General features: G+C 40.0%; 1 protein-coding gene across 1 annotated transcript in view; it reads left to right on the forward strand.

Moving 5' to 3' along the window:
* The window catches only part of LOC129740183 (proton channel OtopLc-like), a 49578-nt gene that overhangs the window by 8766 nt on the left and 15110 nt on the right, over nt 1-25702 (forward strand). The window contains exon 2 of the mRNA XM_055731799.1: nt 19451-20883. Coding sequence (XP_055587774.1) covers nt 19451-20883 — 1433 coding nt within the window. The remainder of the gene's footprint in view (nt 1-19450; nt 20884-25702) is intronic.

A 25702-nucleotide genomic window follows, 5' to 3' on the forward strand; every position in this document is an offset into this window, starting at 1 on the left:
ATTGACCACGGATCCAACTTCAACCAACAATGGGTAGTGATCCGAGCTCAGTTCTTGGAATACGAGAGGTTTCGAGATGTTGTTGGTCAGATTCGTAACGAAAAGATCAATGGTAGCATGTGCCCCAGATCGGTTCAGACGGGTTGGAGTATCCGGATTCAAGGTGGTATAAAAAATCTCTCTGGAGGATGCTGCCATTGAGATTTCTTCGAGTATTACCCCAAGCTTGATGTTTTGCGTTGAGGTCACCGGCAATGATGAGCTGTCCCCGATGTCTGGTCAATTTGATGATGTCTCGCCCAAGGGCCGCTGCAGATCCATCACGATTGTTGGTTTGTTTGGGACAGTATGCTGCGATTATATTAATAATTCCTTCTGTTGTTTCGACCTCCGCTCCCACGGCCTCGATGATTTCCATACGAAAACTTGGTAGTAGACGGAAGTTTGTTTATGTTGTTACGCAGTGCGATTGCTACTCCTCCTCTTGCGCCTTGAGTACGATCAAGTCTGATGAAACGAAAATCTGGGATGAACACCTTGATATCTGGTCTAAGATGTGTTCCTGTCAGGATAGCAATATCAATACTACGACTTTCCAGGAAGTTGACATGTTCGATGTTTTTTTTTCCGGAGGGAACAAGCATTCCAATTTAGAATTTTTACTGAGTTATTGCCCATATTTGTTGAGGAAGTTGAGAAGTAGGTACCATCGTGGCTGCATCGAGTTGCTGTTGCTTTATACGGCATTGGCGTAATTGTTGGTGCATGTCTTTGACAAACATCATCATTTGGTCCGGCGAGTATAGAGTGTCATCATCTGACGGAGGAGCGACGACGTTAGATTCGGGTTTTCTCCAGCCTGGTGGAACGGTGAGTTGGACTGCATGGGCAGCGGCAGCTGTTGCAAATCGGTGTTGTACAGTGGAAGATTGTGGCACATTTTGCTTGCGTTGATTCAGCGGAAGTGGAGGTAAGTTTGGAACATTGGTACAGAGCAGCGGAAAATGTTCCATAGTAGTTGGAGGGGGAAGTCGTTGTTTACGATGATTCCTGTTAGAAACCTGCTTGCGTATTTCAATGAATTCGGTTCACTTGGGGCATGCTCGATCGTTGCCTTCATGGTTGGCACCACAATTTACACACTTAGGTTCCGGATTCTCTTCTATTTGATTGCACTTTTCAGTCAGGTGATGTTCAGCACATTTACTGCACCGCGCTTGCATATAGCAGTTTCTTGTCCCATGACCAAATGCCAAACATTTGCTACACTGCGTCACGTCACGTTTTTTTTCGGCCGGTAGCGCTCCCATTCAACAATTATGTTGAAAAGAGCCCTAACCTTTCGAAAGTTTTCCAGAGACACAGACCCTTTCTTAAGGTGAACCAAAAAGAGTTTGTCCCAGTAGTTTCCAGTCTCTTCCCGCCCGATAGTGAAAACATTAATCGGTTTGAGTTTTGAAGCTTTCAGCTCTGACATGATATCCACCGGGTTGAATTCCGGAAGACCACGTAAAATTACTTTCATCGGCTTATTTCCAGGAAAATCATGAGCATAAAGTTCTAGATTCTTGTCTTGCAGGAACTGTTTGGTTTCTATGTAATCCGACTCGCAGGAACAAATTATGTTTGTCCCCATACTGCAGAGCTTAAACAGAGGGAAAATTTGCTTCGCCGTGAGCTCATCCCTAAGGGCATTTATTTCTTTGGAAGTCAAAAATAATGGGGGTACTTTAGATTTCTTTTGCACCGGATCATCTTGCATCTTGAACCGGAAGCGCAGCAAAACTGTTGTTTGCCAGTAACCTCGCATGATGATCCGACGGTGCATTTTCTTCACACCTTGGTCGCTTGGAACAACTGGCTTGTTGATTAGTGGCAGATGCTCTCGCTTTTTTGTTGCGCGTCATAGCAACAGCACTTGGTAACGGTGTGTTAGCAGCAATCCTCTTTATGCCAGTTTTGTGGCGCGCCACCTCAAGCAAGTGACCAAGCGCCGGAGATAATGCACGAGATGGATACGCAATTGCGAGAAAAAATCACACTACTTTTTACAAATTAACGAATAAGAATATCACGATCCGAACTGTTAGTTAGTTTTTTCATTAGATCAATAAAAAATCTCTTAAAAGGAATAATTAAGGAGTGTTTTCGAAAAAAGTGCAACACTTTGTTTTGTCAATAACTTTTGAATGCATGTATGAAATTTGATGAAATATTCAGCGAATTTACCTGGTGATGTAACGTTTACATATGCAAATTTTTGTGATGTTCTGTCAAGTGGATTTTGAGATAGCATCGAATGAAGAAATTTTTCGACTTTAATTTTTTGGCGAAACGCCATCTATAATGCATACTATGAACCACCTTTTTTTTTTAAATCGAAGCTATTTTTGATTACGTTTGCTGTTTCCTGAAGCTTGACCTCCAAAATTATTCAAAATTTTGAATTTGGTCGAAGTAACATGTAACAAATTTAGCCAATTGTCCTCCTTCGGTACAAAAACAGCATATTTGATTTTCTATCACTCCATCGCCGTTTTTACGTAATGACACGATTCCAGATATAATATAAACAGAGTATAAACTATGTGGGACCTATTGAAGTGCTTTGCAGAGAAAACGGTCGCATTTGGAGGCAGTCTTCTTTGTATGTTTAGTCATTCATCATGTCAATCTTTGAATAATTTGCAGTTTCCACAGATCGTTAGCCGCCTCAAACACTAAATATTTATTTTTTTACTTTTTTACTCCTTGTTTATCTCCGAGAAATACAGGCGAGACTTGTTAACGATAAAATTCTAGTTGAAAAAAGGCCAGGTCCGTTTTGCTGTCCATTACGAAATTTTTCAAAATATCTCCCCACAAGAGCCCAAATATTTTGCTCACGATTTAACCACCATATATAATTTTTTTCTACCCGCGGACAGCTTTTCTACCTTGAAGAAATGAAGTCAGGCCTATTCATACGTCAGTTAGACGAACCAGTCAGAAAAATTTGCCTTTTTAGCACTTCTTCTATTCAGATTCAATCCGAAGATCTTGAAAAACAGCTCTCACGTTCCTCTCAATTCATGGAATAAATAATCTTCACTTTTATTCAAATTTAAACTCATTATAGGATCCTCTTAGACCTTTTAAACGATTTACCATGAGAACTTTGGTTGAAAATTTTATTTCTAACTGTTTTTGAGTCTCCCACTGGGACTTTTCGCATTTAATATTCATTTTTTAAGTTGTCAGCATTATTAAAATTGAAATTCGCTTAGCACTCGGAAAACCTCGTTGGATAAACACACGACTCGTGCTGAAACCATCAACATTATTTAAATTGCTACAATATGGTTGATTCCATTGAATCTATGTAGTTGTTACTTTAAGTTTTCTTCCAGAAAAAATCTTATAAACTTTAATTTCCTTGTTATTAATTTTTAACTTGTGTGAAGATTGTTCCAATGGGCATAAACTTTATGGCTGGAAATGCCAAAATTAATTTAAAAATGTGGTTTGTACCATTTTATGTCGTCAATTTGGTTAGGTTACATTTATTAAGTGAAATTGAGGCTTGAGTTGAGAAGTTCATGTGTTCAAGTGAATTTCTTCATAAATATGACAGTCGATTTTATTACCTATTATGAATGAAAAGAAAAAACTCTAAAATCGTTCCACTTTCTACGGGGACACGTGGACAAAGCCCAGCAACACCTGGATAGAGCGTCCGAAATCAAAGCAAAATGCTCATTCAGCTCAAACGAGCCCTTTGAACGTCGACGTCGTAGTCATCGCCAGTGAACGACCCACCGGAAGTAATCCGCCCAACCCAGATCAACATTTCAGAGCTTCATTCCACCATTTCCAAGCTGCTGTGCATTTCCGCTGCTGCTGTTGCGCTAATAGGTTCCAATAGATGAGAGTATCATCGATATGTTTCGAATGGATGGAAAACAATAATAAGAACGCTGGCAAGAGTGACTAAAAATTCAAACGACATGTGAACCGAACCCGTTTTTCGTCCGGTTGGGTTGGCGGTAAAATATGATTCCCCCGGCAATGTCCCCCTTGGACTGGAGGTGGCACGGATGGCATAAGGTTAGGTTATAGGTTGAGTAAAGTAAAGTAACTATTCAAGCGTTAAAATCCGGCTCATCGCACCGGAACTTCAATCGGACTAATTCGAACGTGTCGTTGTGTCGTCGTCGTATGGGCATGTTGTATCTATTTAGAAAACCCACTCTCAGAGGCGACCCCTTTTTTTATCCGGCGGATCCAATGGATGGATGGATGATGACGATGGTCCACTCATTTATGATCGAGAAAAGAGACAGTGAGTGGCGAACGGATGGGAGCCGCCCTTTCATCAACCCGTGAAGAAGTTTGTTGCTGCTCACTCACCAAAGGCCATTCCGAACAGGTGCTCGGCGCTGAATTATGTTCCCATAATGAGCCGGATGAATGAGCACTTGAAATGATCACCAAACAGGTATCAATCTGCCAAGGGTTTTCTTTTACTTTACGTTATTGTCAAAAAACATAGGATTCTAAAGCTTAGTTCTTTTAGAAATGGGACAGTTACGAATGCCTGTATCTAAAAAACCATTCGTTTGAACGAAATACTTTCTATGAAGAAAAAGAAGGTAATGTTATTATCTTTCATGAAAAAATTTGAAAAAAAATATTTACCGTTTTTTGCTAAAGAAATTTCTACTTTATTCTTGGTATCTCCCATTGGCCGGCGCACACTTTTTTCAGCCATGGTATTGATCAGTTTCTCCAACTTATACTTCGTAAAATCTATATTTTAGGTAGCTTCACCCTCCTTCTTCAATTTCTGATACTTTTTGGTCCAATACTTCTCTGGAAACTGGAAACTGGAAGCATTTTAGTGGATACAGTTGTTTCGAAATGATCAAATTATATTATTTTTGACCACATTTTTGAACGTTTTTTTTTCGGTACCGGTTTTACAGCTTAAGAGTTTTGGAACTATCAAAAAATGGTTGTTTGAGGTTGGATTTCAATGAGTCATCACTAGGCAACACTTTCAGCTTATCGGAGAAAATTGTTTTGGACATTTCAGCGATCTACCCTAAGTTTTTCGTTTATTGAAAATTAAAAATGCTGGTATGAGACTTGACTTCCTTGATGATCCTTAACCGTTGTTGCCGATCATGTGCTTCTCTCCAATGCTTGATTTTAACTTTGTGGACATTATTGACAGTGTTTGCATACTTATCCACCACAAAAACTCAGTAATTCTTTGAATAATCAACGGTGTTGTCAGCTATCAATTTGATAATGACGTATTTTCAAGGAAACTGTGCAAAATTATTTTTTTCTTTTTCTCTTGCATCGTACATATCTCAAAAACGCGTAAATTTTAAATTTTGAAAAAAATAGGGCGAATAGTACTTTTTACAGGCAACAAAATGCTGTCAAAATTTTCAATATTCAATAACTAGTTAACGAGCTATTAGCAAATGAAAGTGTCCCATTTCTAAAAGAACTAAGCTTTATATTCTGTAAAAAATATTAGGAATCGTTCCATAAAACGACAAATTCTCTGTAAGGCCTCAATCACCACGTAGTGACGTTCATGAGGAAACAGTGCAAATTTTGGAAAAAATGATAGAATTTTTTTAATTTTTCATCAGCATACCAAAATTTAATCTTGAACTGTCAGGTTTATTCGATTAATGTAAGAAAACCTTTACAATTATATTAGGTGGCGAATAAAGAAACTTGATTAACGTCATTCTTACGCGCAATTTCTAGGTGCTAACAAATCATAAATCCTTCCCAATCAATGAACGAACCGGCTTGCACCAATAAATACGTTTTTCGATAGGGCAGCACTCTCCAATCTCGGCGTTCAATTGGATTATTAAAAATCAAATCAATCGGAATCTGGGAAAATGTTATCGCGCTTTCCGCGCTGAATTGCCAATAAATCACAATCCACACACTGTCGTGATTGATGAATCTATCAAAGAGTTGTTACGCTCTCAATTACACATGTTTCGATTCTGATAGCAGCATAATTTAAAATTATTAAATAAGACGTCGGAAAGAATTCGAAAAAGCGAGCTAGACAGTCGTCACAACAACATGACCGCTTATCGATACCGGAGGCTCGAAAATCGCGCTCGATAATAATCATGCTTATCAGATGGGTGAATCAGTGATAAAAAGCTGTAGGGCTCGTGTACGTCGGGAGGGGTAACGCGGGGCCGAATGATTCTACGAGGAGAGAAGTTGAATACTTGCTACCGCTTCAATGACTAGAGTAATGAAAACGCGAACGAAGTTGAAGTTTTTTAAAATGTTCGCTATGGGTTCAATTGATCCCTAGAGTTCAAATAGGTTTTCTTTTCTTAATAGATTGTGATCATTGCTGATTACAAGATTACGATTATTCATCCAATAACTGATATTTATACAATTATTATCTGGAAAAAAGGCTAAGAAAGTTGATTTTATCTTAAATTAAGAAAATAGCGCCTTAAAGTATGCAATGTTTCTAGGGTTAAGTCATAGTTTTGGACTTTTTTTCTTCTGAAACTTATAAATTGTGAAATGGGAAAGAAATATGACCAAAATAGTCAATTGACATTCTTTTTGAAATTTTGTTTGATTATTTCCAAGAACTATGGCCCCCGAAATGTAGCATCAAGTTTTCTTAAATAAAGGATCAAGCCTCTCTTAACTTTAAAAATATCGCAATTTTTTTTTACTTCCACGAAAATGCTTCTAGTTCATCTACAGCTTCATGTATTTCTCCAAGCTTGCAGTAACACGCTGTCAGTAAATATAAAATAACGGTGAGTTGCTAAATTTTTCCAGAAGGATATGATAAAAATAAGAAAAGGGGATCAAGTATCCCCATTCTCCCCTATTGTATTAACCCTCATCCGTCAATGAAATTACCCGACACACGCATTGACACTTCAGGTACTATAATTTGACACTCCTGGCTAAAACCAATATATCTCTTTTGTTTCTCAACCAATTTTTACAAAATTAATAGTTTTTGGAGCCTCATAATGTAGCTCAGATATAATTTTCAGAAAATATTCAGATTCTTTACTTCAGTTTTCCATTATTCAAAGTACAAGAAAACCCGAAAAAACATGTTTCGGAAAAAAAGACTGTAGATTTTTTTTTGTTGTTTTATAAATGGTCAGGTTTTATTGTCTAATGGGTATCTTAGTTACTTCTATTGTACAATTCATTGTATTAAGCTCAAATAAAATTCCAATTAGGCCGGAACAAATTTCAAATCCTTCTTTTGTCACTCGGAGTTGGGACATCGCGAGGGGGGGGGGATAATAAAAAATAATGCGAAAAACAAATAAATTGGAATAAATTGCACGGAAGCTTGTATGCAACAAAGTTTCATATTATATTGTTGCACAAAACCTATAAATCAAGTAATTTTTTATCGAATAATTCAATGAAATCAAGAAAACAAAAGGTGAAATAACTCCCATCTTTTTAAATTTAATTTTCAGTCTTGTAAACTTTCAGATATTGGAATTTTTTAAAGGAATTTACATAAATTACTTCAAACTTTATTTATTTCCCCCCTCGAGTTTTTGGAAATTTCGAAGGGAGGGGTGACAAAAGAAGAAATTGATATTTGTTCCAGCCTTAATAAAGATCCAATAATCTATCAGAACAGTTATCAATGAATTCAATATATCGTGCAAGAGTCGATAACACGCTTGATCGCGATCTTTTGTTTATTCCTTCTAACGCAGGTCTGAGCAGTTCACATGTAGCAAAAGGACGGCCTCCAGTTTGAATCTCAAGCTGGTCCCGTAGAAGTTGAAGTGAGTCTCGCACTCGAGAGCAATCGAAAAATTTGTGTTCCAATGTCTCAACAGCATCTCAGTATAAACATCGATCCCCGTCTGTTCGTCTAATTGTGTACAATATTTGCCGATGATCAGTTTTGCCGTTTGCCCATCTATGCAGTAGGCTACGTTGGTGCGATGAAATTTGTTTCGATGATATATTGTTCCACACGCGTTTCCAGTTCGTTTGAGGATATTCTGTTTCGATCCTCGGTTGGTTGGTTTGAGATAGGAAAAAAATGTGTAAAGTTGGAGAGGTGATCGTTTGCCTTAGCTGGTTGGGAAGATTAGAATAGTTTTCTAGAATTTGCTTCAAGCATGGCAAGAATGTAGGTGCTCTTATTTCTCCTGGAGCGGAGACAAGCTGATTATAGAAAGGCATAGCCTCAGTTTCTTGAATGTATTAACCGGCACAGCAGCGCTTTACATTTAATGGCTGGAATGTGTAGTTTTAGGCCGCCGTCCTCGACACGCCGTGCAAGCTGTTGAATCGGTATCCGTGCGGAATATCCTCGCCACAAAAAAGTTCCGATTGTGGAGGTAATTTTCGCTATATGTACGCTGTAAGGGGCCAGTGTGGAGGAAACGTACCAAATTTTGGATGTGATGAACGTATTTAGTAACGTTACTTTCTGATGAAGGGTTAATGTTCTTAATGAGTGTAGCCAAACCTGATAACTGAAGTTCGTCACTAATTTATCCCAGTTCACTTTGATCATTTCTCGAATGGAATTTATAAAAACCAAATCCAGGATCTTGATTGAAGTTTCCGTTCTTAGCCATGGAGCCGACAATTGATTTCCTTCTGTACATCCTACATTGATTGAAATTGTTTTGTCTATATTCAACCGAGCACCCGAAACACTTTCAAAACGGCTAAAAAGAGATCGAATGTTGCTAATCTGTTCATTTTTCGTTACTATTGTGCTGATATCATCGGCGTAAGCTACAATCAAATCTGTTCCACAAATCCTCTCTAGACGAATTATTAGCGGTTGTAACAGCACAAAAAGGTGCATAAGAAGCGGGTCCCCCTGGCGCACCGATCTTTGGATTGGGAAGGACGATGAGAGGTGCCCATTTACGAGAATGCGTGATGTGGCGTTGTTGGCAATATTCGATAGCAAATCAATGAGTGCTGGGTTCAAACCAAGCTTAAGCATAGTTCGAAAGAGGAATGTGTGCTCTACTCGATCAAAAGCATGGTCGAGACCGAAAGAAATTAGCTTACCCTTTGTGCGGCGTGTTATCAGCTGGGCGATTCTATCTTTGATCGACAAAGTGGCTTGAAAGATGTTCAGCTTACTGTTGGAACATTTTTGGCTGCTGCTCAGTAGATGATGGTTTCGGATGATTTTATCGAGTCTCGCTTTCAGAATTCGAGACAACAGTTTATAATCTGCATTCAAAAGGCTGATTGGACGATATCCGCGTACAGTGTCTTCCGAATTCCGCTTCTTCACCAGGACTATAACTCCATTGACGAACTCGGGTGGGAAATTTGAGGCCAAAGCATCATTCAATATTAGATTGAGTTCACGGTGGATAACATCAAATGCTCGAATAAAAAATTCTTTCGGAACTCCGTCGGGGCCAGGTGATTTTTTCGATGCACTCGCTCGTATAGCAGAAAAAATTTCACTTGTCGTTATGGGTTGCATGCAGGCTTCATTTAATTCGTCGTTTGGTGGGATTAATTGGTCACAATCGAATTCGTTGTTTATTTCAACTGTGGAACTGCTGTAAAGATTTGCAAAGTAATCAGACATGTGTGATTGGATCAAAGCGGAGTTTTCGATGATCTGATTATTTTCGTCTCGTAGTCGTTCGATGGTTGTACGTCTTCTTCTTCGTTCGCCTAACTGGAACACCGAGAGTGGTTCGCCTACAATGTGGTTCTCGTTGTTGCGAATGAACAGCTGAGTAAAACGCCGTTGATGGGAAAGCATTTCTGCTTTCACTCTATTGATGGATGTTAACATTTCGGGATTTCTGAAATATTCGTCATACGCTTGCTGTAGTAAACCGTAGAGTCGTTGCAGTTCTCGATAAAAACTGTCGAAGGCCTGTTTGGATTTCCAACGATAGAATGATTTTATCTTTTCTTTTGCATAGAATATCCACCAATGCATCCATGAGGAGTAGTTCCGCCGCTGTCGGGTCCAAAATTGCCAGCTGATTTGTAGTTCGTTGATGTTATCATCTGTCAGCAAGTGAGGACGAAGACTCCAAAATCCTCTGCCTGCTGGTTGGTCGGGGAGGGGTAGACAAATTCTGGCAGTAACGGCTTTATGGTCGGAGAAGCAACAGACGTGAACAGCTGTTGATCGAAGGTGTGTGAGTAGGCTGTCGCTGACGTAGAATCTATCGAGGCGAGCTGACGAATTGTGTGCGATACGTGTGTGTCCGGTGTCACGAGAGCGAAGTTGTAGCCAGACATCGTGTAGGTGTAGCTGCCGAATTGTGGTTTGTAATGATGAACTCATGCTGTTTTGGCCGGTTGCATCACACTGTCGAAGCACACAATTGAAGTCGCCTCCGAGAATTGTGTGTTCGGTGCGATGTCGCAGGTAATAAGCAATTGTGTCGTTGAAAAATCGTTCGCATTGGGGTCGAAGGTTAGAACCAGAGGGTGCGTACACGTTACATATGGTTGTATTGTGTACGCTTACTGAGACCAGTCTACCGTCCAAACTTTTTTCTGTGTGCGAGAATTTGATGTGGTTTTTTAAAGCAATTACCGTTCCTCTTCGAGCTTCATCTACGTTACAAATAATATTGTAGCCTGGTATATTGATGTGTTCATTGTCCACCTCCTGTGATGTTGTTTATATTTATTGTAGCTATGTTGCAACTTACGAAATCCATTGTTATTGATTTTCAACATCCGAAAACATGTCGCTGTAGTTTTTAACTTGCCTTGGTTTTTTGCTAGGTGGATTTTTTTGCCGTTTGCTGCTGCGAGTGGTTGATGCCTGTGAAGCGTCAGATTCAGTATCATCAACGTTCATGTTGAGTCCGGTTTGCGGTGCTGTAGACTTTCCCAGTGATGGTTTGGTGGATGCTGGTGGAGGCATGAGTCCCTTATTTGGGTTTTGAACATCTTCGAGCCTGATTTGCAACACAGGCATCGAATCTGTTCTCATCGTTGATGACGATGGAGCTCCTAGCGGTGGTGGTGCAGGAGTTGGAGGCTTTGTAGATGTTGGTTTTGTTGGACGTGTAGAAACGATGGGTTGTGTTGATAGTTTGGCGACGTTGGCGTACGACATCTTGTTTTGTTCTGCGTGGAACTTCTGAACCAGCAGTTTTTTATTTTGCACACACGGGATTCCCGCGTGAGCAAATTCATTGCAATGGGGGCAAGTTTGGCGTTGGCCTTTGTAGCTCAACGACGTTGATTGGCCTTCTATTACCACCATGGAGGGGATCTTTTCTGCCACAATCACACGAGCAGCTCGTACACCTGTTGAGACTCCTCCCTAGAGGAATTTTTCATTCCATATCACATCGCGTACTGACAAAACTTGGCCATAGCTGCTAAGAAAAACAGCTATCGCTTCGTTCGATACAAATTCCGAAAGATCGAACAGTCTCACCTCCACTGCTCCATCTTCCATGACGATTCGGACCTTATAGGGTTTACCTTCTACAACAATTTCATGCTTGTTGTCGTGTTCTTCGACTATATGCTCGGCAAGCTCGAGTTCGGTGACCTTCACGTACATGCATCCAAGTTTTCTACTTGGTTGCAGCTGAAGCACATTTGCTCGCGTAAGACCGATTTGGTTACCGACGAAATTATGTATTTCTTCGTATGGGGGCGCTTTGGGCGCGTTGGAAAAGTCGATACGAAAAGTATTTTCGCGTCGACCCATCGCGGATTTAAGGCGCTCGCGGTTCTACACACACGGCACTAAATCCGAACTTGTTTAAAATCGTCTTTAGCCTGTAGATTCGCTCTTATACGCTCTGTTCGAAAAACGTCCGATCCGCTCGACAGTTGAGCGCTAACTGATCAGCTACTGAATTGTAGAAAAATCACTGAGTGCCCAGAAAAGCGGGAGTTAAATGCTCCCGATCAGGAGAGCATATCAAAATAATAACTCAATCGTATCTCACCAAGATATTTACTCAGTTATAATTAAGTACTCAAACATTTTGACTTAAAGGTTCCCCGATCAGGAGAGCATATAAAAAAAAAGAACTTAAATATATCTCAATGAAATATTTTTATCTTTTTCAGTAAGAATATTGTTCTCATAATTTTCGACTCTTAGTTTCTTGAATCTTGGTTATATCTTATTTTGTTTGGCATTCTTGAATAGGATTGAACTGACTTTTAACATATTATAACCGTATCTTATTTTGAAATGCATATAACTTTCCATGAAACACGGTTCATCATCAAAGTCAACGGCCCAAACTGTACTTTAATGAGTTTCGCTAAGCAGATTCATAAAATTGAATCAAAATTTTGAGATACCAAAAAAGGAGCATGATTTTAGCAAATACTGACATCCCACTAGAAATTTTTCTCGAAGCATTCATATCTTGATAAGTTATAATTTTGATAGGATTTGTTCTGCCTAATATCAAACTATGCTATCTGAACCAGATATAATCTTGATAGGAGCATATAAAAAACTAATATAATTTAGCTATGATCGTATAGATTTTTTTATATAATTTGAGTTATTTTAACATCCTACGAGTACTGAATTATAACTCATTCAGATAGAAAAAAATCAGTATCAAAATATCTCATTTTGATATAATTTTGTTTTTCCCTTCTGATCGGGATACGTTCCACATAAAGATTTTTTTTTAAACTTTGTTAAGATCATTAGCCCAACAAATGTAAAAAAATAGTGCAAAAACCGTACTTTTAATCAATTAACTTTAAATTGTTTAAGCCACACCTGAAAAGTTGACGTTATTGAACTTATTTTTGCAATTTAAGATTGTCAAAATACGAAACTCAATTCTTTGACCAATTTTCAAAAGTAGCTGCTTTAGAACTGTTGGGTAAGTACCTTGCTTCGATATCCGGTGATTGGAGTGGACTGTATGGTGTCGGACGTCTTGCCTGGGTGACCGATGTTGGGTGTGGGTTATGCCTTGGTTCCTTGGGGTTGAATCCGTTGTAGGATGGACTCGGATGAAGTAGGCCACGGAGTTGTTCTCAACTGCCTACTAAATCCTAAACTGGACGTTCCGGACGCACAATAATTCGACACACTTTTACATAAAACGCGACATTAATAACGTAGACATTTATTCGACTTAATTACATCCTTATATTTTACTATACTAAACAATATAAAATTGGGGTTCGAACATCGATTGGTTGGTTGCTTGGCGCCTTCCCATAAGTACTGAAGGGCCAGCTCAAATTGAACTATTGAGCAGGCCGGATAGATCCGATCGCCGTCGGATTAGGGTGTTATTGGGGTGGTTTCTTGGGGGTAGGGGGTGGTATTGTTGTTGCCATCGGTTGCTGCTGTGGTGGTAATGCCTGGTGTTGGTTCTCTCGCTGCCCGTCTCTCGTATCCCATCGCTCGGTGACCATCTCTCGCAATGTTGTTGCCCATCTCTCGGTGTCGATCGTGTACGCTCTTCTCTCTGATGCCTTCATCATCGTCTTGACCATCGGGGGTACGCAGATGTATTTTGGGGTACCAGTTGTAATATACAAGAACCTTTTGTCAATATGCTATTTCACTGACAGTGGTCCACAAATTTTCCAAATCCTCTTGAATCGAAAAATCAACAATATAAATCGATGAATGTTTTTGAGTAAAAATAATTTCTAAATTTATTTAAGAATTTCTTCTATTAAAAATTTTAAAACTAGTTCATTTTGTAAAGATTTCAGTCAGCAAAATAAATCGATAAATGTTTTTGGGTAAAAAAATTGTAAATTTATTTCAGAATTTCTTTAATTGTCATTTTAAAAAAACTAGTGCATTTTGTACAGTCCCGAACATTATCTAATATTAAGGTAACACAAAGAAACAAAATTCACATTTTTCTTAAGTGCCAAGCATTTAAAAGCTGATTTGGCACTGAATCAGCAATTTTAGAAGACCGCGAGGCTTCTGAGACTTTGATGACTTTTTTAATCAAAAGGATTATTTGATATCTGATAATTGATGTAAATTTATTACAAACTAGACGCACATATCCAAAACCTTCACAGTGGGAAAATTTGACCCTGAAGGCCCAGAAATTTAGAGCTGCAGATTTAATGACTTGAATTAAGGCCAGAACAAATTTGACATCCCTCTTTTGCATCACACACAGTTGCATATAATCCTCAAAGTCCAAAATCACAGTATGAAGTATTCAGAATGAACAGTTGTAGCTTGACTCCCCCATAGAAGATCTCAATGTTAAATTGTATCCAATTGTGCGAAAAAGTGAGCAAATTCGAGTTAAAATGAGAAATCCAGTGCTCGGAGCGGAAAATTATACTATTTTGACCTACATTGAATTCTCTCTCCATTGCTCTTTTCCCGGAACCAGTGATGCCACACATACCGATTTTCCGGTGTTTATACCGATTTTTGACGAAATTATCGACCAAGAATCGGTATGTACCGAATACCAGTTTTTAGCATAACAAACCGATTCAATACCGATTTTCAAAAAAATCAAAAACAGACAGAAAAATAGCTCTGCAAATATACCAAAAACTATAAGCCAGCAAGTCTTATCATAGTGAATAACTGTCTTGACTGTCTCTTCTATGCCAACTGTCTTGAGATCGAATCTTGATCATCAAATAACATGGTAGAATAGAAATTATAGCAGTTTTAGACCTAAATAGACCTTATCTTGAAGTTGTTTATTTAAACTTAGGATCCAATATAATTGCATGCACGTGATAAATTGTATTCAGTATAAAAAACTAAGTACCAGTAAAATACTTGAACAAAATATTGTTTAGAATATGATAATATCATGCATTAAAATAGCGATACAACGCCAATGTCAAATCGCTATTCAGACTTGGATTAATCCTGATATATAATTGAAGCGAGGTTAATTAACAGTTGCTAATGCTTCTTATCAGAAAAAAAGATTTAAAAATATATATACATAGTTGAATCCATTCTACAGTTTCCCAAATCTTTCCTAGGGACAGATTTTCAAGAAAAATTTATTTTGATTACAAAACTGTTAAGAAAACAGCAGATTGAAAACTGTATAAACATATTGATGAGTTAACTGTTAAAAAAATCTTTGGACACAAAGGAAAAGCTCAATATATATGGATCTAAAGATAAGTTGGTTAAAAAAACTTGACATTGTTTGTGGCGTTTCAGCATGTTTTACACCTTGCACGTAGAAAAATAATTTTCAGTTATTTGAAGAGGAGTTTTACGACGGAGTTTCGATCGTCCTTTGAACATATTGAATGAGATATACAAATGAAATTTCTTATTAATTACCATATTCGACAATAATTCCATAAAGTTTAAAAACCAAATGAATTTTTTTCTACATTTTTAGGTAAATAAACTTTGTTTGAAAAGCTTCGAGATAAAATATATTTATACTGTTTTTTTTTTTGAATTTTTTATATCGAATACTTATTTTTTCCGCCTTGAAAATATCAATTATAATGCGCCATCACTGCTGGAACAAACGCACAGAGACAAACATGAAATCGCATTAAATATGATAGCTCAAGTTCAAGTCGTTAAAAACATCGCTGCGAATCGCAATGCCTACAAAATAAGTTAAATATCGGGATAATATTTACTTTACTGTACGAATAAGGTTTTGAATATTATCCAATTTGTTTAGGTTTTATCGCTTTTGGCAGAAGCTAAAAATATATATCTCGCGTGAGCTTTCATTACGTCTTGCGAAACAAAATGTAAACAAAGAGTTTTATTACAAAAAGAATACAAAAACTGACATAAACTAGTCACAACTTCTTTCCATTCAGAATATTTGTAGCCTGGACAACACATATTTGATATGTGAATTACAAATTTCAAACTTGTTCTGATAACTTTTGCAGCAGTATTGTGAGAATTCTTAAGATATTCCATACGACGTAATAAAACAAAATAACAAAATTGTTGAGAAATATACCAACAAAAATTTTTGGCGAGAGGGGGGTGGAGAGTTCGTTTTGATCGGCAAATTCTATCGAAGAATGACGATTTTGGACTCCCTGTTTTTTGCATGGATCGATAGCATCAGACCTTCCTTTGAGTAAATACAAACCGCACACGTTCTTAAATCATTACAACCACTAGTGAACTGTAAAACGACTTAATTCTAAATTTCATTTATTCCTACACAAAATAGTCCCCATGGACTTCTGAACAATTATTTTGACTACAATTGGTGTACAACACTGACCGTTAATGTTAGCAGCATGGCGATGCCCTTTTGTATGCTTGCGTGGCTAAACAAGGCTTGTTCGATCCAGAACACAATTTTTTTTCCAATGTGATGTTCATCTATTACATTTTGGATATAATAATGTCCCAAACTTTTCCCAAAGCGGCATCTATCAAGTGCTTTTAATTTCTCGAATATTTTACAAAACGAAATTGATCGAATGACTTTTGGATCTGAGAATGATCCAACATTTTCCAATTTAGTTTTCATTAGGTTTCTTTAGTGTTCTAAATTGTTTGGGAAATTCAGATTCATCGAATGTCTGTTTTATTTCAAAATATTCTATTTTTTCCCAAAGCGATATCAGCTGCCTATCGCTACATAAAGTGTCCCGAATGTTTTCTTAAGAGATATTTATAAAGTGTCTTGACACATCTACAAATCAGGCTCTACTCCAATATAATCGTTGAATGATGTACCGAGCGCTGTGCTTATTTGTAAACCGGCATTAGAAAAACAGCATTCTGCCAACGAATGCATTAAAAACAACAGCCAAGATGAGTTGTGCGTGTGTATGTGAACCGGCCGACAATAGAAAATACACGCTACTTTATTTTAACTCAAAATTAAGTACGACCGAGGTTCAAAACGTAGTTCGATTCTATGTAGTTCGACTTAAAGTTAAGTCCTCTTTTTCCTCCTTGCGATGGTTCAAAACGGAGTTCGAATTGCGAAATCAAAATTGATCCCTTTTTTTCCTTCGGCGAGGGATCTAGCTGAGTTCAACCTTATGAACTAAAAATTGAACTCTTTTTGTTGGACTGAAAACACTTAGCGAGTTCACTTCGACCCGAAACAGCAACCAACCAACACGACGCAAAATTTTGTCGTTCCGGAACAATTACCGGAAGACTATAAAGGAACTTCATAATGAAATGTCCGCCGTGTCATGCGTAAAATTCTGTCCGTCTTTGTCATCATATGGTGAGCGGCTTGGAATGTCCGGAAACTTCCGGATGTTTTCTTTTGACGGAAGTGTCAAAACTTTCAACCGCTCTGTAATTGCAATGCAATGTACCGGAATAGCAACATCCGGGTATAAAAAATTTTAACCATCCTTTAACACGTTCGTCGCCACGCTCATTTTGGTAGTTTTACTAGCCGGGCCCAAAGAAATTCTGGGAGCGAGAAAGAAAAGAGGGAGAGTTCCCAGATTTGCAACGTGTACGTCACTTGAATTTATTTATTTATTTCACCAAACATCGTAGGCTACATATATATTCTTAAAACTAGTAGTACAATCTTAATATTACTTTAAATACTACAATATTAGGTTCTTAAGTGCCTGTCGCCGTAAAAAGCACTTTTTAGCTGCTGTTTAGACATAGTAAAATCTATGTTCTGGTAGTTTTGGTACGATCCGTTTCGTCTGCCAAGTTACGAAAATCGTTGCCGCCTTATAGACTTGGACACGCTTCAAGTTCGTAGGAACGCAACTCGAGCTCTGGTTGTGGCTGACCTGCTGACATCGAGAATAGACTCACCCACGCTGCTGGAGGCTGTCCCTCTCAGTGTACGACCCCGAGGATTAAGAAACCAGCATTTGCAGCTCTACGTCCCCATTCGTCTGAACAACTATGGGGCCAACAGCGCTTTTGTCGGAATCTTAAAAACTTTTAATCGTTTTTCTGTGCATTTCGACTTTGACGTTTCGAGAAATGTGTTCCGAAGGAAAATATTAGACGTGTCCAGAACTGTGTCGAGTGGATTTTAATTCTGATGAGTTATTTAGGATTAAGTTATCAATTGGATCAACATATGATCCGTTGATTTTTTATACAAATAAATAAACAAATAAATAAACAAATGAACTGAGCGGCTAACTTGAGTAAGAGAGCGTCACCTGCTTTTTGATGTGACGGGGCCCCCCAGGAAATACACCCGTCACCCGAATATGGGTGCCGTGGCGACGAACGTGTTAATTCTCTGAAAATAAGCAACCCTCGAATAAAAAGGATAAATTTCAGTTCGGCTGCCGTATGCCTAGCAAAACTTAGTTTTGCGATTGCCCAGTCAAACTCAAAGTTGAGGGCTGCCACTGAAGTGCTGTTTTGAACCAAAACTTCTTAATTTTGAGTTTAAAAAAAGGAGCGTGTATTTTCTAGTTTCCGTTTCCCACCGAACTCCCCTCCCATTCTCAACCCTTTCCCATCAAAAACAAAGAAGGATGAAAATAAACACCGACCGACCAATGCAGTGCGATTTTTGCTAATCGGCGGTGGCAGAGGGACAATGACAATAAACTTTCGTTTGCTAACTGACTCAGATGGTGCACTGGGTAACACTGGGATAGGCAGGCCGAGTTATCCAATGCAATAGGATGAAAATCCCATAATATGATTTTCATGTCTCGGTTTAATGTAGTGGTTATGCATCATTTTCCTTGGGAGCTCGAGTCTTTATGCCGGTAGTGCTTTCCAATCATCATCATCCTTGGTACAGTACACTTTTCAGCGCATTTTAGCACAGATATTTGCTAAATAGGCATTGGATTATTGCAACCTTTTTGTATTGGTGTAGGTGGAAACAATTTCAACGATCTCAAGAAATGTTCTTGTCTTGTTATTTTTTAACATCGATTTGGTTTTTTTCGGTGACTTTTGAGGATTTAAAATTGCAAACCTTTAAAACCCTTTTGAGCACTTCTAAATCAAGCGCATTTGAGCTGAAATTTTGCACAGGCATGTATAGATTGAATTGATGAAGTTTAATCTCATTACTTACATTTTGGTTGATCGTTGGTTTTAGCAGTTGCTTATTAAATAAAATTTAACTTCATGAGCATCTAGTTTTCAATCCAAAGTACGCCTCTTGTCCCCAGGTACCCCCCCCCCCCCACGATATCGCCATAACTTTCAATTAGCAAACAGACCTGGGCTAATGTCGGTGCTTTTGAAAAACGGGGAAATTGAAGAAATTGAAATATCGAGTTTTATCTATAAGAAGCGTGTCTGCTCGCCAGACTGTCAAGTACTGTCATCGTCGTTGTCGTTGGGCGGGATTAGATAGATAAAGTAAAGCCAAGCCAAAAAAAGCGGCTGGATTTTGGTAGGACATGCGTAATTCGGAAAACGTCATTAGAAGAGGCAACCGGTCACGAGATTCGCTACGATGACGAACCTGTGTAGATAAGGATTGAAAAATTAAAATGTTTTTGGTTTGTTTGTTTCTTTCAGATTATTCCATCAGCTGGTGCGGCTGAACTAGTGGATAAGGAAACACCCGAGGATGATACCTTTGATCCAAACCATATTGCACCGGTATCATTCCGGAAGCGACCGGTTTCGACTATCTCGACAGGCGGCAAACCCCCACCGGTTATTCAGCGTGCCGTTTCCTATCAGCCATCGGTCGGAGGCTTCTCTCAGAGGTCCCATGGGTCATCGGCAGCCACTGATCACCTGATACCTCCACCTTCGACACCGGAAGAAAAGTCCAAGTTTACCCGAAGGTACTTCGCCGTAGTGACTGCGATCAGCTACACGTTGTTCCTAATTGTTTTCGGTATTATCGCATTCGTAACGGATGCTGTTGAAGATAATGCGAGGTACCCGTTGGCGGAAGTCTTTGGGCTGTACATGGTATCGGTTGGAATAGTGTACTTCGTATTTCTGTACGTAGACATTCGAATGCACGTTAAGAAGACTCATGCAGCTCTCGAAGAGCTAGAACGGAGGCAGCAAGCGTACGAAGAGATGATGAACAAAACTGCAACTCAGTTCAACAACGGACCATTGGCACTGAATCCTAATGCTCCTCAGAAAAATGTCCCCCACGATTGGGAACTCCCCAAAATGGCCCCGGTTCCTCACAACTATTGTTTCGTCAGTGGACGCCATGGAGAGTTCATATATCTCAAACTGGGAGCCACCTGGTTCTGTTTCGGACTCCTCATCCATTCGGTGCTTCTCCTGTCCTACCAAGGAATTCTCATGAACAGTACCGATGCCAAATGGGCGGCCTGTGCTTCAAACACCACCATTGCTCTCGAAGTACTTTTCCTATTCTACTGTCTTTTCCTGGTGTTCTTCTTTTGGAAATACTCGAACGTCGTGATCAACCATTACCGAGGGCTAGCTCGTTTCGGAATCATGCATGCCATCGGAACAGCCCTAGCTTTTTGGGTTTACACGATCGTGCGTGAGACACTCGTGGCCATACGCATCAAACAATCCTACAAAGATGACAAAGTTGATCCGGAAAACGCCGACCCACAACTCGGACTAGCGATGATGATCTGTCCCGGACCCAATGAGCTCAACGCAATCCTGTTCACCTTCTCACCTTATCTGTACCCATTCGTGATCGAGTTCAACATTTTGATCGTTGGCCTTCTGTACATGATCTACGCCAACATCAATCGCTGCCCGAAGAAACTTTCGGCCAAAGGACACGGAGGACACGAGCATCATCATCACAGTCACCACGAAGACGAGGGAAGTGTTTGTTCCGAGCATCATCAGGATGAGGATCACGAGATACAAGGAAAGTCGAAGATGGTTGTGTACGGTGATTGTCATGCTTCCAGCCGGGGGCTTTTCCTTGGGATGATACTGATTGTGGCGACTATCGTGGTGATCATCTTGTTTCACATTGCTGCTAGAGATGAGTGAGTATTTACTTAAGTTTTTGTTTAATTGGATTCCTTTGGAAGCTTTCAGTACTTTAACTAGGTAAGGTACACCGGGGTAAGTGTGGACGATGGCTATTGAAACAATACTGTGCACTATTTTTTCAAAATTTTAATGCAGAATGTTCAATTTACTTGTAATCTATCCCATAACTGTGAAAAAGATACGATTCATACATACATACGGATGTTTACAGCGACTTTTTGGAATTTTCTATTTTCAACTACGATGTCGAGTTGATGTGCATCTTTTTCAATTGCAAATTTCTCGTAAACTAGCTGGCTCTCGATGAAAAACTGTACATTGAAACAATCCTTGCATTCCCAACAACCAGTTAGGAAAAGAAACAACGGTTAAAAATGAAGAAAAAAGAGTTTATGATAAGTTGGGTAAAGTACTTGTTTGTTCTGTTTTTTTTTTTTTTTTTTTTTTTTGATAAAATCGGATCTCGTGTGTTGCAACATAAATTACACACAATTATTATTGAAAGATGCCTTACTAATAGTATCATGATTTTTTTTTCAAAATTTTTACGGTTCGAGCAATAAAGTAACGTATTCAACCAAGAAAACACATTTTTTTTTTAATTTCCTGAGCAATCAGAAGGAAAATCTACCGTCCACACTTACTTCATAAAGCGGGGTAAGTGAAGACACCAGCAGTCCAAAACAATTTACGTGATAACTTTTTCCGCTTTGCTTCTATCGAGCTCAGCTCTTCTGCGTTTGTAAACAACATGTTCTGCATCACATTGAACGTAATTTTATCAAAATTGCTCCTCTGCTGATTTTTTGATGATTTTTTAAAGTTGAACTAAATGAAAAACCGTCTACACTTACCCCGGTGTACCTTATTTCTTTGTTTTTGACTAGGCTTCGGCTTCTTCTGCTTATTATATGTATTTACACCCAATCTTACCTTGGTACGATGGATAGTGCTAAGAGGGGATTTGCGTTCTTTGGCCACATTCTGAACTGAGGCAGCTTTTCTACTGGCATAAGCACGCATGACTTTCCGGTCCAAAGTTTTGTCCACCAGACCCGGTTTCTGCTCAGATTTTTTTGTTCACGAAACTACTTTCTTCTCTATATCTTCGAGTAGAATTTCCGACCGCTCCAATGTTTACTTCTTCCATTTTCGCAAATTGACTCAGCAAAACATTGGGGATAGTACACCGCTTGTGCCACTTGATTTCGATTTTCCTGGGAAATGCTTCTCATTTTCACGAAGGTTATAAAAACTGGAACTCACGAAACACAGAGTTGTTAGTTGAACTGTAAACAACAATACCCAGCAGAAATCAACTGTATCGTTGTATCAAAAGCATGCTTCAACATAACGGAACACCCTATAGCCACTGATCATACTGACAGGACACTTAGAACAAAAATTTGATCATTTTCTGGCTAATTTTTTTCGTCAAATTTAGCAGGTTCGCAATACCGACGGTAGGTGGCGAACCTAGCATTTTTCCGATACAAATGCCCTGTAGGAAAAATGTACTTGTTTAGCCCGATTTTATCGTCTGAATTGCCTGTTTTTTCGAAAGTTGGGTGGCACTTTCTAACTGGGATAGCATTTCTTCAAATCGATCAATGCGCACTCTGGAATCGATATTGCGTACTGTTGGAAAAATTATCCAACAAACGAAATCGAGAGTCTAGTCAGTATGGTCAGTGCTATAACGTCTTTGATTGATTTTTTCGATTGCTCATTTTCGTCATTAGGGTGGTTAAAAAAGAAGTGTGCTCCCGAATCAAAACCTTGAGGGCTGAAACTTTCTTTTATCTCTCAAAAGGCCTCATGCCAAATTTAAGATCATTTGGTTAACTGTAAGGGCTCAATGCTCTAGTTTGTTCATGAATACGACACCATTTGTTTTATAGATAAACTCCAAAATCAAAATGTTTGGCTTTATCTTTTCACGTTTATGCACATACATCGATTGCTGCCACGAGAAAAAAAGTAATAAGTGAGTATGCTATAGGCTCCTGTAGCAAGCCGGTAGGGCGTTGGCCTAGAAAGCCGGAGATTACGAGTTCAAATCCTGTACAGTGAAGTCTGTCATTTATTAGACATTTTTTCAAATTAAAAGTATTTTAATTGTTTTAACCTTTCTGTCAATCTAACCTCTTTTGATAGACTCATTCCCAATGAAAAAAAAACTAAAAGTCGTTAAAATATAGAAAAGGCTCACTTATCATAACCCTGCAATATTTCATGACATCAAAATAACTACGATTAAAATTTAATTCGTTAGCATACATCTCCTCTTTACTCTATGCTACAATTCGTAACGCTCTCCCACGCTCATCACATGTTGATCCCAATGATTAATTGTATAAATAAACGAGTCAATTGAAATTTAATATAAAAAGACTACACAAACTACACTGTTCTAAACGTAATTAAAATTTCTTCTGAATTAATCCCTCGATGTATCGAAATCATAGTGTTCAGGAAATCGGATGAACGTCCAGATAACGCCGATCAGTGCTCTTTTAGCGCCATAGTTGTTCTGACGAAGAGGAGTGTAGAGCTGAAGATTCCGGTTTCGTTGTGCTTGGGGTCGAACACTTAGATTAACTGATTCCAAAAGCGATTTATTTTATTTATTTATTATTTACATAGTATTCCGTCTCACGACATAACTTGACGAACATAATTCCTAAAATTCACTCGGTTCATAGCAAACGTTCTCCAATTTCTCGGGCACCCCACGTTCGCCAGATCACGCTCCACTTGGTCTAACCACCTCGCTCGTTGCGCCCCCGCTCGTCTTGTTCCTATCGGATTCGTAGCGAACACCTGTTTTGCAGGACAGTCGTCCGGCATTCTCGCAACATGTCCTGCCCAGCGTATCCGGCCAGCTTTCACCACCTTCTGGATACTGGGTTCGCCGTAGAGTCGCGCGAGCTCGTGGTTCATCCTTCGCCTCCACACTCCGTTCTCCTGTACGCCGCCAAAGATGGTTCTTAACACTCGTCGCTCGAATACTCCGAGTGTACGCAGGTCCTCCTCGAGCAATATCCATGTCTCGTGCCCGTAGAGAACAACCGGTCTAATAAGCGTCATATACAGGTTACACTTCGTACGAGGGCAAAGTCTTCTCGACCGCAGTTGCTTGTGGAGTCCATAGTAGGCACGACTTCCGCTGATAATTCGCCTCCGGATCTCACGGCTGGTGTTATTGTCTGCGGTCACCAGTGAGCCGAGATAGACAAAGTCTTCGACTATCTCCAGCTCGTCGCCGTCGATCATGACCTTGTTATTACTGGACAAGCGGGTACGGTCGGTCTTGGATCCGCAGGCCAGCATGTACTTCGTCTTGGACGTATTAATCATCAACCCAATCCTTCCTGCTTCGCGTTTCAGTTTGCGGTAGATCTCCTCCACCGCCGCAGATGATCTGCCGACTATATCAATGTCATCGGCAAAGCAAATAAGTTGACTGGATCTGTTGAAAATCGTGCCCCGCATTTCGCCCACCGCTCGTCGAATAACACCTTCTAGCGCCACGTTGAACATCATGCAGGATAGACCATCACCTTGTCGAAGCCCCCTGCGCGATTCGAATGAACTCGACAATTCACCCGAAATCCGCACACAGCACTGCGTTCCATCCATCGTCGCCTTGATCAGTCTGATTAGCTTCCCGGAAAAGCCGTTCTCGTCCATGATTTTCCATAGCTCGTTACGGTCGATCGTGTCGTATGCGGCTTTGAAGTCGATGAATAGATGATGCGTAGGGACTTGGTGTTCACGGCATTTTTGGAGGATTTGCCGTAATGTGAATATCTGGTCGGTCGTAGACCGTCCCTCCATGAAGCCGGCCTGATGACTTCCCACGAATCTGTTTGCTTGTGGCGTTAGGCGGCGGAGTAGGATTCGGGACAACACTTTGTAGGCGGCATTGAGGACAGTGATCGCTCGGTAGTTCTCACAGTCCAATTTGTCGCCCTTCTTGTAGATGGGGCATATTACCCCCTCCTTCCACTCCTCCGGTAGCTGTTCTATGTTCCAGATCCGGACTATCAACCGGTGTAGGCAATCGGCCAACCTGTCCGGGCCCATTTTGATGAGTTCAGCTGCGATGCCATCCTTCCCAGCCGACTTGTTTCTATTCAGCTGGCGAATGGCTTCCTTAACTTCACTCATCGTTGGGAGTGGCTCCTCTTCGTCGTTGGCTACGCCGGCGATGTACCTTCCCCCACCGTCTTGATCTCCTGCATGTGCGCCGTTCAGGTGTTCATCGAAGTGCTGCTTCCACCTTTTGATCACCTCACGATTGTCCGTCAGGATACCCCCGTCCTTATCCCGGCACATTTCGGCTTGCGGCACGAAGCCTTTGCGGGATGCGTTGAGTTTCTGATAGAACTTTCGTGTTTCTTGGGAACGATGCAGCTGCTCCAGCTCCTCGAGCTCCTCCTCCTCCAGGCGGCGCTTTTTCTCCTGGAAAAGTCGGACTCGCTGCCTCTTCCGCTGTCGGTGATTTTCCACATTTCGACGGGTGCCTCTTTGCACTACTGCCGCCCGCGCGGCATTCTCTTCGTCCATCACCCTCCTACACTCCTCGTCGAACCAGTCGTTCCGTCGAGATCGCTCCACATAACCGATGACGTTCTCCGCAGCACTGTTGATGGCTGTTTTGATGGTATCCCAACAGTCCTCGAGAGGGGCTTCGTCAAGCTCGCCCTCTGCCGGCAGCGCTGCTTCGACCGATTGCGCGTAGTCTGCCGCGACCTCAGGTTGCTTCAGTCGCGCGATATTTAACCGAGGCGGGCGCCGGTTTCGCGT

The sequence above is a fragment of the Uranotaenia lowii genome, chromosome 1, assembly GCF_029784155.1.
Source record: "Uranotaenia lowii strain MFRU-FL chromosome 1, ASM2978415v1, whole genome shotgun sequence".
Classification (NCBI taxonomy): domain Eukaryota; kingdom Metazoa; phylum Arthropoda; class Insecta; order Diptera; family Culicidae; genus Uranotaenia; species Uranotaenia lowii.